Source organism: Morone saxatilis, unplaced genomic scaffold, assembly GCF_004916995.1.
Source record: "Morone saxatilis isolate NCDOM2014 unplaced genomic scaffold, NCSU_SB_2.0 Contig24, whole genome shotgun sequence".
In the NCBI taxonomy this organism is placed as follows: Eukaryota; Metazoa; Chordata; class Actinopteri; family Moronidae; genus Morone; species Morone saxatilis.
Window position 1 is genome coordinate 15110517 of NW_023339807.1, and position 15249 is coordinate 15125765.

Here is a 15249-nt window from a genome sequence, read left to right on the forward strand (position 1 = left end):
TGAGTTGTGTCCAGCAGAGGGCGCTCTCTTCAACATATGCTACTGCTGATTCCAGTAAGAAAAGAAGCATTGTATTTATTTTCAGTAATTTATTCTGAAAGCCACAAACAGATAATAGATCAGAATGTACTTCATAAAAAAACACTATCTGTCTACAGGTTTTATTTAATATAAATAAATACAAAGGAGAAAGTTGTTAGAAATTAAAACATCAAATCACATTCATTATTATTATGTACAAAACAAGACTGTGACTGTTTACACAATTACAGGGAACTGAAATGCTTTACAACAAATATGCAGAATAATGACGCTTCCTTCTGCGCCCTCACAGTTTGTTATTTGGGGTTTTAAAACTACATTTTTACTTAAAAACTCTTTTCTTCACATGGTATCGATAGGCTACAGTCAATATTTACACGTTTAATGCATCATACCATTCACTCAGCAAAGTGAACGGAGTCATGGATGAGTGACTAATGAGAACAAGGAAGCAGGATGTAGATCATCTGGTTTATGATTTGTACATAAAACGTTTAGCTTAGTTAGCTATGTTTGCTACATTACTGTATATGGACTTCATAATGTCATAACCCATTTTGACAAAAGGTCTGCCATCCTTGCACTTTGCTCAACAGTTCTGTTTTGATACAATGATGCCAAAGCCATAAACTCAAAGGTTAAAAAAGCGATCAAAACAGGCCAGGACTAGGAAACACTTGGATACAGTATGCAGTATTACATGTAAAACTTCAAATTCACATCAGCTGAATAAGTACACTTAATGTATCTACATTAAAGCTGACATACACACTCATTCATCATCACACACGGCAAGCCTCAGTGTGTGTGTGAAACACCACACAGTTTCCTTCAAGAGTGTTTAAAAGCATTAGTGGAAGTGTTGATGTAGTTGCAGTCCAGGAAGCCCAGCTCTGACATCCCGAATATTCATGTGATCAGATGTGGTGCTGTTTGGTTTGGTGGTTCTGACCCTTTCTCCACAATTACTTTATCTTTCTTTTGCACCGTCGCTTCATGATCTGATCTCGATGACTTTGATGAAAGGGAGTGGTTTGTTAGATGACTTGGATGGCTTGATTGGTTTACTGAGGGGACAAGAGGAAGAGAAATTGGTTATTTTTATATTGAAACAGCATAAAAACAAATATGCATCTTATGCAGATGTACAACTAGAATAGGTGAATATTTGAGTGCTTGTTTGCAAGCTGAGATTTTTAATTTGGACTTTTAATGTCACTAAACTCTGTAGGACTTGCACATATGTCTGCAATTTGTAAGGTTTGAAGGTGAAAAAAATATAAAAAAAGGCTAAATAAGTTACCTGTAAACAATCTGGGGGTTGCGCTCCGATGAAAGATAGGAATTAGACCTTTGTCCTCCCAGGAAGTAGTCCATCTGGTCGTGCATCTCTCGGTTCTGCACACACATGAGGTCAGGGGTCACGTCACATAATACCAATTAATGTGGCCACGAAGCAGACAGTAGTAATCTCCTCCTTCCCTTTCACATCTCCTCACTGTCTCTCTGCATAATTCAGGCTGAGTTTCCTTTCTCCTCCCCCTCACGTCCATTTAACGCTGCCCCCTCTTTCTAAATTCCACTGAAATGCCATAAAATCTTTTTTATAGGAGAAGACAATAAGCAGTACTCACCTCGGCCTCCAAGAAAGCCACTTTCTCTTCCAGCTCTTTGATCACGCGGTCCCTCTCCTGGATCACCATGCGAGAGTTCTGGAGCTACAGATGATCAAACACACAGTCAAACAGTGAGTGAATGCTGTGCAAATATGAACACTGAGACAATGTGTTTGCTTTACAGAGTCTCACACATGTGCGCCTCACCTGTTCAATCATGTGTCTGACTTTCCTTTGCTGGCTTTTCAGCATGTCATCCAGATGGTGGATCTTTTCTTTGAGAATAGCCACCTCCTTCTCCAACTGCTCAGCCCTAAAAGTCCACACAGAGAGTTAGAACACACTACTCATGATTTGATTGTCATGGATTGATCAAGAATAATTCATTCTGTTTGTGTATATGTGTGTTAGCTGACCTCTGTTCCCCCTTCTGGCCCTCCTCTCTGATCTTGCGCAGTTCGCGGAGTTCCTCCTCGCGACTGCGGATTGTTTCCCGCAGGCTGGCGCTCTCCTGCTCCATCCCCCCCAGCAGCCTCTGGAGCTCTTCAATGCGCATGTCTTTTCTCTCGCTGGCTTCCTCTGTGGTCTTCAACTTCTCCTCCTGGTCGCTCAGGTGTTCCCTCAGCCTGCTGCCCTCAGCCTGGAAGAGACAGGGGAGAAAAAGAGGGAACGCTTTATGACTTCAGTTTGTTTAAAATGTGTCTTCAGTGCAGCTGACACGCATTATTTGTCATGCTGAGTGTAAAAATAAGCTCTGTGGATTTTTGTTACCTGCAGCCTTTCTTTCTCCTCTTGGTGTTTCTTTTCTGCTTCCTGGAGCTGTGCATATAGGCGCTTGCTGACCTCCCTCAGCTTGGTTCTCTCTGCTTCTTCATCTGCTTCCTAATAGAGAATAGAAGGAAGTGTTAGATTAGCAAATAGATACTGTAATCCCTTGGAGTGGCAGAGTTCAGATCCTACAGTCCAATGGAGAATGTGATTATTGTTAAAAAAGGCAGACAAATTGCAGTGTCCAGATGTGCAAGGCTGTAATTGCTGCCAAAGGCGCATCTGTTAAATGTTCACTTGGGCCATGAATACTTACGCAAACAAGTATTTTATATTTGTAATCAATTTATATCACTTTCTGTTTTCATTTGGACATTAAAGGGTTTTTTCTGTTAATCGGCACCAAAAAGTCCCATTAAATCTGCTTTGATTGATTTGTAATAAAAACAAAAGATAGATATAGACAGATACTTTTATGATGATATAATGTAAAATCTTGTTTTCTTTTCGCTCAGGCTCAGTAGGTTTGGCAGTCAAAAAGAAAACAGGCGTGTCTGCGTACGTCACTGAAGCAACACTTCTGTTAGTATTCTGTTAGTGAGCATGACTCACAGATTAATGCTATAATTGGTGCAAAAACCATTCAACCAAACATAGTGGCGTCAGCTCTGTTGTATTCGTACAAAACATTACTGACAGATAGTAGTGGTTGCTAGAAGAGTGTGACTTAAAGACAGCAACAAAACTATTAAAGGAGAGGTGTCTGTGGAATGCTGGGAACAATGAGGAGGGCCTGAACACAATAACAGATGCAGGGAGAGGAACAGTGTGTGCTGGAACGGCTCTCTCACACATTTTCATACACCCCTGGGTGCTATAAGCATTTCTTATTCTTTCGCTGTCATTTAATCCTTTATTTTTCTTCTATATCACATCTCTATTTAACTTCCTTCTACCTATGTGCCTCTGGGAGATGATCGCTTTACAGGCATCACGCACTGGCACACATTGTCTAAAAGACAACACAGACAGTTGACTGCGGCTATGATATGCACGCGAGATTCGATATGTGCATTACTTCAGCATACTGAAAAGACTCACATATACTGTATACACAGACAACGTGAGAAAGTGCTCACCTGTCCGTCAGATTTAGCTCCCCCCTTGGGTGCAGACGAGGTGCTCCTTTTGAAGGGAATGCTAACTTTCCACCCGTTTGTGTGCGGCTGAAAAGAGAAAAGGAGGATGTCAGCAAGGAAAGTGTGAAAGATGGAGATGAGAAAAGGTGGAGGAAAGGCCATTAAGAACACAGGATGTTAGGTTAACAATGGTGAAGGCACAAAATAGCAGCTCAAAATAGACCTACCTTGTTTTTTGCTGCCATCTGCTCCCTCAGTGTCTTCAGGCAATACCTTACCTGTGTGGAATAAAGACATAATTGTGAGTTACTGAGGTATTATCATATTTAAAAAAAAATAATGTTTCAACATGTGTGTGTACCAGGCTCTACTAAATGACTCAACAGAGAGAGAAAAAGTCTGGAAGAGATGCAGGCTGAGAGCGCAGAGGAATTTACATTCTGGAAACATGCAAATAGTTACATAATTCAGAGATGTTGGCGTGTGTTTGTGCGTTAGTGAGACAGTGAGAGCCACGGTAGATATTGTCCAGAGACTGACCTCTTGTATCTGTGAAACTTCATCAGACAACATCTTCAGGCTCTGCTGGTGTTTCTGCTGCTCTTGTTTGCGTGCCTCCAGATAAACCTGGAACAGGGAGAGAGACGTGGGCGTTTAACACCAACGTGACCATGAAACAAACATATTCACATGTCATTTATGTCTTTAAAAATACCAGCTAATGTGCCACACCCACCTTAATAACCTCCACCTGCTCCTCTGTAGATTTCACCGGTTCGGGGTTCAGAGCTGTCCTGTCGCTGGCCGGCTGCACCACTGCAAACGCACGTCCAATCGGCTGGAGATTAGAGAGGGGAGGAGTTAACAATGTGGCGCACATCGTATTGAATGAGCATGGGTGGATGGGTGTGATACATTTCCAACCATCAAAAGCTTAAGCAAACATGAGTGATGTCACTGTGCTTGTTTCTGAAAGATATTGCAACACAAAATTTGGAAGAAGAGCCAGGAGAAGTTCCGCTTAATAGTCGTTATGAAACATGCTTCAGGAACGTCTGACATGAATGATGCAATTAAACTATTTCCAAGCAAAACTGAATACATCAAGAATATACTTTCTATCTCAGTCTTGTCCTGAGCAATTTATTCCCGTGTGCGTGTGACTGACTGCAAGTGTCTATAATCAGGAGGCAGAAACATTCAGCCATAATCACTATGGAGACTAACCCATAAACATCTGGTGCTTCTTTTGAAGACTTGGTCAAAACCATGAGCAGAGAGAGAGAGGAGGGACACGCCAAAGAAGGTGGGGAGACGTTATGCAACTCTGCTGCTCTGGTGGTCCCGTTTTTTTTCTGTAACTCTGGCACTGGTTTTGGTAGAACAATGGTTGTCTTGAGACATTTTGAGAGGATGTCTGTGAGAACCCACACATTTAAAAAGCTGATGGCATGTTTACAAGCAGTTTGCGTGTAGGAATGTAGCGTGATACATGTACGGTAGCTCTGAGCTGATTCCACAGGATCATTGAGAAGATTAACTGTCTGAACTTTCAGATCCATGTATGGCCTCAATGATGAGCACCTTTACCTCTAAAAGGAAGCAGTGCTACCGTTTGTTTTTTTTCTCAACAAAAGAAATCGCAGACTGTTCTCCCTCATGCCTTACAACAAATTCGACCCAGTGAATCCATTAAAGATGAAAAGTCAAAATAAATGTAATAGCATAACAACCTAAACCAGATATTTTGCCCTCAAGTATCCAAAACATGCATTTAAAACAGTCATGAATGTTATTCCATTTAACTTTTCATCACTATTCTCCTTAATCTCCCACAGTTCTGATTCCAACGTCTGTTCTCTGCACTGGTGTTGTAGTCCATATTATAACCTAAATCATGAGGTGCAAGAAGTTCTTACCTTGTCCCTGTGCTGCTCTGTGGTCTGAGCTGCCTGACTCTGGTTGTGCAGTGTGAGCCTCAGTCGCCTGCACCCCTCCTGAAAAAAATGGCAATAAGGAAAGGAGACGATGAAGTGAATCCACAAAGAGACCGTTATGTGATGGAGAGACTGATTGAGGACTATTTTGAGGGAGGAGAGCGGGGGAAAAACAGGAGGAGAGACTGAGTCATACTCACTGAATGAAACAGAGAAGGAGGGAGAGAGGGGGCAGTAACCAGTAAGAGAGCGGGGTACGCGCGTCAGAGAGAAAGCAAAAGTTTTTCACAGCTACACAGACACAGATTGTTTCATTTAAATTGTGTGCTATGGACGTCAGAGGGATAAGGCGGAAACTCTCCAGACGCTCGCTGCCAATTGGAAGCAGTGGCTGGATTTCTGGCAAAGTGGGCAGAAAATGTAATGTCAAGCAAGACAGAACATTTCCATGGCAACAAAATCTCGCAGTAGCCATAAACTATCTGGCACGTTAACATTATAAGAGGGAGGAGACAAAACGACGCACAGATTTAACGCTCAACCACTTTAAAAATCAAAAACACACAAACCGTCCCAGTTATTTCTTTCAGTCGCAGGAGAGTCCCTCTTACAGGAAAATTCTCGACCAGGACGTGACTGGGCGTATGTCTTCCCGTACAGGGAACCCCCTAGTAAGTGGTACCCAGTGAGTGTGTGTGTGTGTGTGAGAGAGTGGAAGTATGCGGATGTGAGGGAGGGGGGGTCAAAGACATTATATAACTATTTCCAGCCAACACATCTTGTTCTGTTTATTTTCCTGTCCTCCTGGTGTCTTGGGTGTTCCACAACTATAAAGGAGTAGTCAGCCAGCTGGGAAAAGTAGACAGCTAGGGGTTCTGGGTACATTTGGCCACAAAAGCCTAAATTTGATGGCCTCCGGCACCTTGTAGTGCCCTGATCCAATCGTATAAATTGATCTTAATGATTGCATATTTTAATGAGTTTGCCTGTAAACGTATGTGTGGCGTATATACGGAAAATATATAAAAATTGTATAATATAATAATATAAATATTGATTTTTGTCATGCTTACTGCGCAACTGTCAACTGGAGACACACAACAGGCAAATAAGAAAATGTCTGCAATGTTCTCCTGTGGTTAAATACTATCAACACAAACACTCACACACGAAACCAATTACGCAAAAAGTGGGTGTGTATCCTTTTTTTTGGCCCTATTTAACTTTTCGTACAGTATGCCTTTTATTTCTTTGTTTTCTTTTGGTAAAAGGCCAGCAGCACAAAAGGCCCAGCTACTGTATGTCCTGTTTAGACCGTCAAGGACATTGTTTTTGCAGCTTATATTTGTATTATGTAATAAGAAAGGGAACATCTTGAGGTTTTTGACATTTGAGGACACTATTATTATTCTTCGTCATTATTTTCTTTTCTAATTTGTAGAATTATTTGTGAATAAAGGCACTTCTACTGTATCTGTTAATATGAGCCAGACGGGGGAAATGAACCGGGCCGTGTTGCATAATGCCTTGATAAGAAGCGTTGAGAGGTTATAGAAGAAAAGCCATGTGTTCCACAGATACAGAAGGCCTTTATAATTATCTGGTTCTGTTCAGGAAGTACAGTAATGGAGGAAAAAGCGTAGAGGGACGGAGGGAAATAGCGTAAAACCTGTGGCGGGGGTCCAAATACGACAAACAAAACTGAGGGAAACGAAAGCCAAACAACCCCCTTCTTGTTCAACATGCTTTCCTCTCAGATTACAGACACCTGAATGCTCTAAAGACACAGCGATTAGGGGGGGAAGGAGACGAGGAAGAGAGAAAGAAACAGTGAGAGGGTTGTTAAGAAGGAATGCATCATTATACAACTTCTCTGGCCCTTCTTGAACAACCAAATAAAGACTCAGCTAATCCTCGCTCTGCCGTGGACTATTTACGCACTCGTCTCGCTGCCAACTTTCTCTATTACATCCACACACACAGAAAAATGCCGCCTATGCCACCTTCAAAGACAACCTGTAATACTAGACTTCCCTGGAACACAGACAAAGGGACCAGTTGGATGTCACTGACGAATGCATGCACACGCAAACAGCCTCTCACACGGAAAATACACACACAGATACACACAGTAACCCAAAGTACACACTACCTTTATAACAGGGCAGAAACCTGAAACTAAGCACACACACACAGAGCATCCACACTGTTGGTTGCACTGACAATGGGCACAAAGGATCATGGGGTACGGCTAGGCTGAAAGGCTTAAAGAGAATGAGGAGGCCTTGTTTTGGACTTTGCCATCAGGAGGCCTGTAAATCATCTGAGTTAAATTAACTGAGATGTGACTACTAACCTGGGAATGTTGCTGATAAACAGAAAAACAAAATGTCCTTTAGAGCTTCCTGCCACACAGGATACAAAATTGTTCAGATTTCATCAGGTATCGTGGCCATTAATAGTAAAACATCCTCGTGTGCCTCCAGGTTAAGTAACTGCATTCCACAAAGAATGCCTCAAGTGTGAGTTTGTGTGTCTATGTGTGTGTGCGCTTCATCATCCATTAAAATCACTCTATCCCTCTCATGCACTGCTTTCCCATACCTGCTGCACAGATGTCACTTTTGTCTCCCTTCCAACTGCATTATATAAACCTCTGAGGCAGCAGGTGTGTGCTGACTGGGGCCAGTGCTGCAGGTATCGTCACATTTCAGTACCTTACTTATATAAGACATTAGGATACATACACATGTTTTTAAAAGATTCCCTTTCCTATTAGCATAACCTGCCAAACTACTCGGTACATCCGCGTTTAAAGTTGTTTTAGAGTACACCGAAACATAAAACACAAGATCAGGAAATATTTGATCAATGAATAAGCAAACAAGATTCAAGCCAAGTTTAACTTACTGACACTCAACTGTAAAAACACATTTTGGTCCACTTTAGTACTGAGGTTCAATATCCAAACTTAGCACGTAGATTTATTACTAGTGAGCTGCAATGATTGGTCGATTAATTGGAGAAAACATATTGGCAACTATTTTGATAATCTAATATTTTAAACAAACTTTTGCAGGTTCCAGCCTCTAAAATATATTTTCTCCTTTTCTTGTTATATATGATAGTTAATGAAATACCCTTTTTGGACTGTTGGCTGGACAAAACAAGCACTTCGGCCTATAAGAAATTGTTATAAATGTTTCAAAAACTTTAAAAAAATAAATGATTAATCAAGAAAATAATGAGGAGATTAATCAATAATGACAATAAAGTCCTGGGATTAAATCATTTAGTATCAAGCTATAGTTTCCAGGGTAGTAAAGGTTATCGCTAACTGTCTGTCAGGCTGGGCCCTTAAATCAGTCAGCAGTCTGTACAAACTAAAGAGCTAAGCTAAAGGTTAAGTAAACTTTGAAGGTAAGAGTCTAGCTGAGGTGTGAGGTGACGTGTTGGTGAAGGGTCTGAATGTGCTAGCTAGTCCGGGATCCTGGATCTTAGTCATGAAGCGTGAGCTGCCATCAATAAAACCCCTAATTTCTCAATCATCTTACTATGAATAATAATCTCCTTTTTTTTTCCTGCTCTGTGTGGTGTGCAAACCAGGTATGTGCTGCCATATTGCAGTCATCCTTCTACATAGATGCATTTATATGTCATGTTTGGCTCATTCCCAGTCTGTAACGTCAGACACTCCTGACTGAGATGGTGACGGAGGATGAGGCAAGACAGAGGGAATGTGTCACATAACGCATGGAAACTAAATGTCTTCAGGGATAACTGTGGCGTTATTTAAAAAGTTCCCCACACAGGAAAAAAAAAAAAAAAAAACAATCTTTGCAATACACTGGGTTTTTAGGGAAGAGAAATTGTGCCACAAATTTCAAATAATGTTCAAATAACAGCAGAGAAGTCAGACATTTGGTCACTATTATAAACATTTTGTTTCTAAGCTAGGCCTGGATGTTCCATCTGTTTTGTTTTTTTTCGATCATATCTCAGTTCCAGGAAACACACAAAACAACAAAACACTCACTGAAGGCCTTCCTCTGCTACATCAGGTACATTCCTTCTCCTCACGTATCCCTGTAGACCTGATTATGGGTGTCATTTTTTGTTAACAATCTTCCCACACTTGCTCATTATGGAATGTTACGTGTAGAGGTGAAATAACTCTGCTGCTTTATATAGTCTGACCTGAATAACCATATCAGATATGTAAATAGTGTAGGTGGTTGACTATTTGACTATTACATTGGACTTTGATAAAGACGAATGTGTGTTCTGTTTGAGGCTGATGCAAATGTGCTATCAGACGAATGTAAAATGTAATGTATGAGGGATCAAACAAACACTGAGCAAATTTTGAAAGCGAATTTCATATATTGCTTCACGACACATTCCTCAACACCAATAATCAGTTTATTAGGTGTGTGAGTGGACTGCCCTTTGTACACTGACCTTTTAGACAGTTACACAACAGTAACTGATATTTAAGTCTAGACCACTGACATAAATGTAAAATATGGCTCTCAAATTCTGCTCTGATCACACTTAGTTAGATTTTATTTTACACGATCACAGTTGAGACTGTTCACTGTAATGACCTTCTTTAAAGAATATCATCTGATATGAGCTCAGTGCATCTGTCTCTCTGGTAGGTATTGAACTCAGCGGGAGACTGCTGATAAGGGGAAAGTGTCATGTTGCTCCGCAACCTTATAAACCTCAGTGCAGGTGAACAGTTTGCTTTTTCAGCCAAGGTTAATGATTAAACCTCCGCTGCCACAGACAGACAGAAGATAAAACCTACTGTATGTCCTACTGTACGTGACACGAGCTGCTGATCACTCATTTATACAGCACAGTACGCGCAGCAAATCAACAAGTGTGATGTTTAATCCTGTTTAACAAAACTTCACATGCACAGGTGGTGCACATACTGAAGCTTATACCGGGTTTGTTTCCTGAGCCGCCTTCACTGTCTGTCACAACTACAAGTGTAAGCCCTTAAATGATGTGGGCAGGAGGCACCTGTGACAGGCACAGATGTTAGTTGAACTAATTCTGAGCTGCTGCCTTTGTGTGTATGTGTTGGGAGTTGAGAGAGGGGGGTAGGGGGGTAGGGGCTAATACTTTAATTACTACAAGGCCAGGGACTTAATAGTTAATACACCGCTTAGAACAGATGAAGCCTGAAGATCTGTGACAGAATCAGAATATCACACAGGGGCCCTTTAATTCAAAAAAAAAAGGGGGGGAAAGAAACTGAAAATATGAGTTTGAAAGATCAGACAGAAACAGATCCAAAAAAAGCAGAGGGAGAAGAATTTATTTCCCTTTGGTTTTCTTATTTTACCACATTGCATCCGTACAATACATAAACACACAGGAACTTATCCTCGAACAGACAAAAGTAAGAAATAAGTGCCACATATGCGAATAACATCGAGTAACTCACCCCGTGTTCTTGATTTCTGATGTCCTCAAACGTGCACAGACTCCTCGTCACTCCGTTCATCTTTGCCACAAATATAATAAATACTCAAACAAATAAATAAATAAATAAATAAATAACGCAGATTATAGAGCTCCCTCCGTTAGAAGAACTTCCCGGTGTCTCTCCACAGTAGCTGCTGCTCTTATCAGTCTTCAGGCCGGCGCACAGACCTGTGTATTCATGTGTCTGTTCCCTCCTCCTCCTTCTCCTCTTAGCACATTGTAAGGAGTTTTCTCATCACGTCACTGTGGGAGTGGGCAGGACACCGCCGACCCGCCCACAAACCGACCGAAACAGCCAAATAGGGAACTGGGGAAACAGGGAATAGCTGTGCGGGGAGGGTCAGAGGTATGTGCTGTACAGCAACCAGTGGAACAATAACCTCCAGAAACTTTACATCATGATCATCACATGATGAAGGTTTTTATTAGACTTCATTTATTAGGATTGCAAAATGCTCAGGGAGTAAACACTGAAGCTGGATTGTCATCTGCTGCTACAGTACACTGCTCAGTTGACCAATGAATGATTCATTCAGAAGGTTTAACCCCTGGCTGAACCTCTTTAAGAAGTGTCTCCTATTAGCTTACAAAGCTATGGAAAGCAGGGTATCAAGGTGATAAGTCCCTCTACCACAGTGGACATATTGATGCTCTTTGTTTTGTCAAAGTTGCCATATTGTTGTGTGGTTAATACAGCACAGTACTTTTTTTGTTCAGTCTGTAACCACAAAAAGGACAATGCAAGTTTAACAATACAAAAATAAATGCAGACTTGCTCAATGTGAGGCCATTCAATTTTATTTACACAGCGCAGAAACATAACTTTGTTTTTCCTTATTCATTATTAACAATGAATAAGGAAACACTAAAAACAACCCTTTAAATGTCTCTATCTATCTGATATATGCAGCAGTGAGGCTGTTTTGTCTATTTATTTAAAGTGTTTATGCAACATTAATATTTAGCCTACACATGATAAACAACATGCTTCCAGAGTGAACTGACGTTAAACAACAGGAACAAGATGATAAAACACAAGTAACAGGACTAGAGTTTCTCTGCCTGCATTCAGCAGCAGCTGAGCCAGATCGGCACAGACCTCAAATTGGATAAAGACTTTAATGGCATTAATGGCTGTTGAGGAGCAAACAACAGCTCGAGGTGGCATACAGGGGATGACGCCAAGTGAATTTGAATCAGGAGCTGAAACGACACACACACACTCGCAGCAACGATGTGCCAGTGAAGGAAAAATGTTGCTATCTCACATTCATCAGAAACAAACAATGAATTTCTCAAAAGTGCAGGGGGTATTTAATCAGTAAATGTTCCCTGCAATAGATTACTAACCAAGAATGTAGTGAGATCGTGTCAGAGTGGATGTTGTTTTTTAATGGCTGATTTATCATGTGGAATGAGGATGTCCCACATGAACACATGTACAAACACCTTACTACAGTATGCCATTATGTGTCCCCGGTATTGAGCCATAATATGAGCCATAACTATGTGTTAACATCACACAGTTGACCACACGCAGACAGACTGATCCACAGATCAGACAGCAGACAGCTATGAGAGGTGTTTACATACATCCACGTCTGAGGCTACGATATGAGTCAAAATCCTGCTATTCACATCTGTTCACACTCCGTCACCTCCGATGGGACTTTGATGGTCTTAAGAACACACTCAGAGATATACGATCTTATTGTTAAGATAGTATAGGACTCAGTTGAAGTGTGTTAACAGGCCTCAACAATTCCCAGGTTGCACTACAGTTTACAGGAGCAGAAGAATCCAAAAGGTGTGCCCACATTGAAGTATATAGGAAAATTCTCATTTTTCTTACACTAAAGTTTAAATACAAGTCAGCAGTGGTTTGTAGATTACTACAACAAGATGATCCACCAGACAATTAATTAATACCACCTCATTGAGGAGATCTAAAGTTTTCACCTTATATATGTAATAATTTAACTTCGATGGAGAAAACAAATTATGTAGATGACTTTTACTTTTACTGTAAATGGAAACTGACAACTGTTTAATCATAATTAAATGTGTCTATGAAATAACAATAAGGTTTCCATTGTTTTTTGTCTGAGTGGGATCATTAAAAGGTTCAAAGTCCAGGTGACCTGAACAACAGGGCAGAAAACTGACCAATAAACTGGAAAAGAGAAAAAGCTCATATTTTGGTTGTGTGGGAATAAATGGTCACAGGTTAAAAGTGCACTCGGGTGACACAGAGTCAGTGTGTGGTGATACAGTGATGTTGCTTTCTCAAAAACAATGATGACACTATAAATGTAGTCATATACTCTATTTTTGAAAAGTAAACCTCATGGTAAGGTCATCCTTTCACTCCTTTATTATTATCAGAGCCCTTCCTACCATTGAATACACTGTGGTCACGTCCTCTCAGATCTTTATGTGAAATTTGTGAGTTTCATCAACCTGAACATGGGTGTTTACATTCTACATTTAAAAAACAAAACATTTTTAGTGTTTGTAGACTTTAGAATTAAAAGAGTTACACTTAATTTAGCAGGTCCATAATTAACTTATAATTTCCTGGTATGAACTTTGTAATTTGGTACTAATTGTATGGATGTATTTTAGTTTAGGTTATCATCAGTCGTTGATTTCCTGAGGTATGTCTGTGTAAGAACTGCTTCATTTAAGTAAAAATTGCACAAAATATGACTTAACACCTAGCGAGATCCAAATATTGAAACGTTTTAGACACTTTCTTTGTGTTGTCATGACCTTAGTATTTCTAAGATCCTGGCCACGGCCCTGACTTTCCTGTTATATTGAACACAAAGATAGTTATTTATAGCACTGACGTATTAAAATAATGACTTTCTCCCACTCCTTATGTTTTAATCTGTGTATCCATTATCAATACAAAACAATTACAACTAATTTATCATTGTATCTGAGCTACTGTATCTAAGTCTAATAGACTTGTATTTCCACATGTGGAATATCTGGAGGCGAATGGAAATATTTTTTACGGTAAGGCTGTGTTCTTTCTGGAGAACCATATGCAATAGCAAACACACACAGATTTCAAAACACAGCACACCCAGCTGTTGGCAAATCAGCCCCAGGTTAAAAGTTGTGCTTGGGAAGCTGGATCTATATGGAAACCCAATCCCACCCATGGAAAGTATGCTCACTCATATTTTATAGTCTAGAAAAACAGGTACCGCACACAACATGTTGGCACTGTACATGTTTGGTTGCATTGGGTTGGAGGCGTAGTATCATGGACACTGCATCTGGTTCTAAAGCAAACATTAAAGGCGTGACTCCATGCCAACAAATATGTTCCGAGTAAGTTCAATTCCCAGTAACAAGTAGGGGAACAGGGCTTTTTTCAGGTCTTTTGTAGATCAATCACACAATAGCACCACAGGAGGCACAGTAAGTCTGTACACTTCTGAGACACAGTCACCACTGTGGAGTCTCAAAATACTCAAACACACTCTTGTTACGAGTGCCAATGTGCCAAATAGGATGTAAACACATAAATAACCAGAGGAGTTGGTGAAGTCTCCCTCCAGGGAGCTGACTTGCATCTCTTTGTCATAGGAAGAACAAACGCCTTAAGTCATAAAAATGTTTTGTCCTGCAGCATAAAGGCATGTATTTGTTTCCATTACTATAAAGAGCTTTTCCTGAGATATAGAGATGAGTTGGGGTTGTCAGTGATCTTCTGATGTCAGATTTTATTTTTAGAAACGTCTTGTTGTTCTGTAGAAGTTCAGTTGACCCTGCACATTCCTGTCATGCCTCGCCCTGTGGTGCTGCTGGCAGCAGCAAACCATCCATCACTACCCACAGTACCAACTACAAAAGACAGGTCTCTTTTACCAGCCTGCAACTCACAGACATAATCCTGATTACTCAATTTAAGATTTCAACAAAAAGACATGATTCATTTGTCTTAAATCTATCGAGGGTGTGGCAGGTGGGCAGTTTGGTATTTCCCCGCCTCTCTCAAGGTGAAGAAGGAGGCAAATAATATTTCTGTGTTTATGATATAGGGAGGCCCAAATAGTGGACATAGTAATTGTATAAATCTGTGAATGTGTCCACAAATAAGAAGGCAGACCTTTATCAAAACATCAGCTTAGTTGCTTTCTACCTTGCATGGTGGTTATCACAGTATCCAATGTCCAGATTCAATTCTGTAACTCATTAAAGATGGTAGAGCAAATTAACCTTCAGAAA

At 40.5% G+C, this 15249-nt stretch overlaps 1 protein-coding gene across 1 annotated transcript; it reads right to left on the reverse strand.

Moving 5' to 3' along the window:
• Positions 1–74: 74 nt before the first annotated feature.
• On the reverse strand, positions 75–11195 carry tuft1a (tuftelin 1a). Its single transcript, XM_035672270.1, has 12 exons — positions 10964–11195; positions 5485–5562; positions 4302–4403; positions 4106–4192; positions 3793–3843; positions 3566–3652; positions 2430–2540; positions 2075–2298; positions 1866–1971; positions 1677–1760; positions 1346–1440; positions 75–1109 (listed from the first exon to the last, which is right to left on the reverse strand). The coding sequence occupies exons 1-12, from the start codon at positions 11021–11023 to the stop codon at positions 1037–1039; spliced, it is 1158 nt and encodes a 385-aa protein (XP_035528163.1). The 5' UTR covers positions 11024–11195; the 3' UTR covers positions 75–1036.
• Between the last annotated feature and the right edge of the window lie 4054 nt (positions 11196–15249).

Bases quoted from the DNA above. Each gene is read 5' to 3' on its own strand.
- tuft1a (XM_035672270.1), bottom strand. From the start codon at position 11,023: ATGAACGGAGTGACGAGGAGTCTGTGCACGTTTGAGGACATCAGAAAT. The intron at 4,193-4,301 runs GTGGGTGTGGCA...TCCCTGTTCCAG, and splicing joins AGCAGGTGGAGGTTATTAAG to GTTTATCTGGAGGCACGCAA. The intron at 1,761-1,865 runs GTGAGGCGCACA...GATCATCTGTAG, and splicing joins TCAGACACATGATTGAACAG to CTCCAGAACTCTCGCATGGT.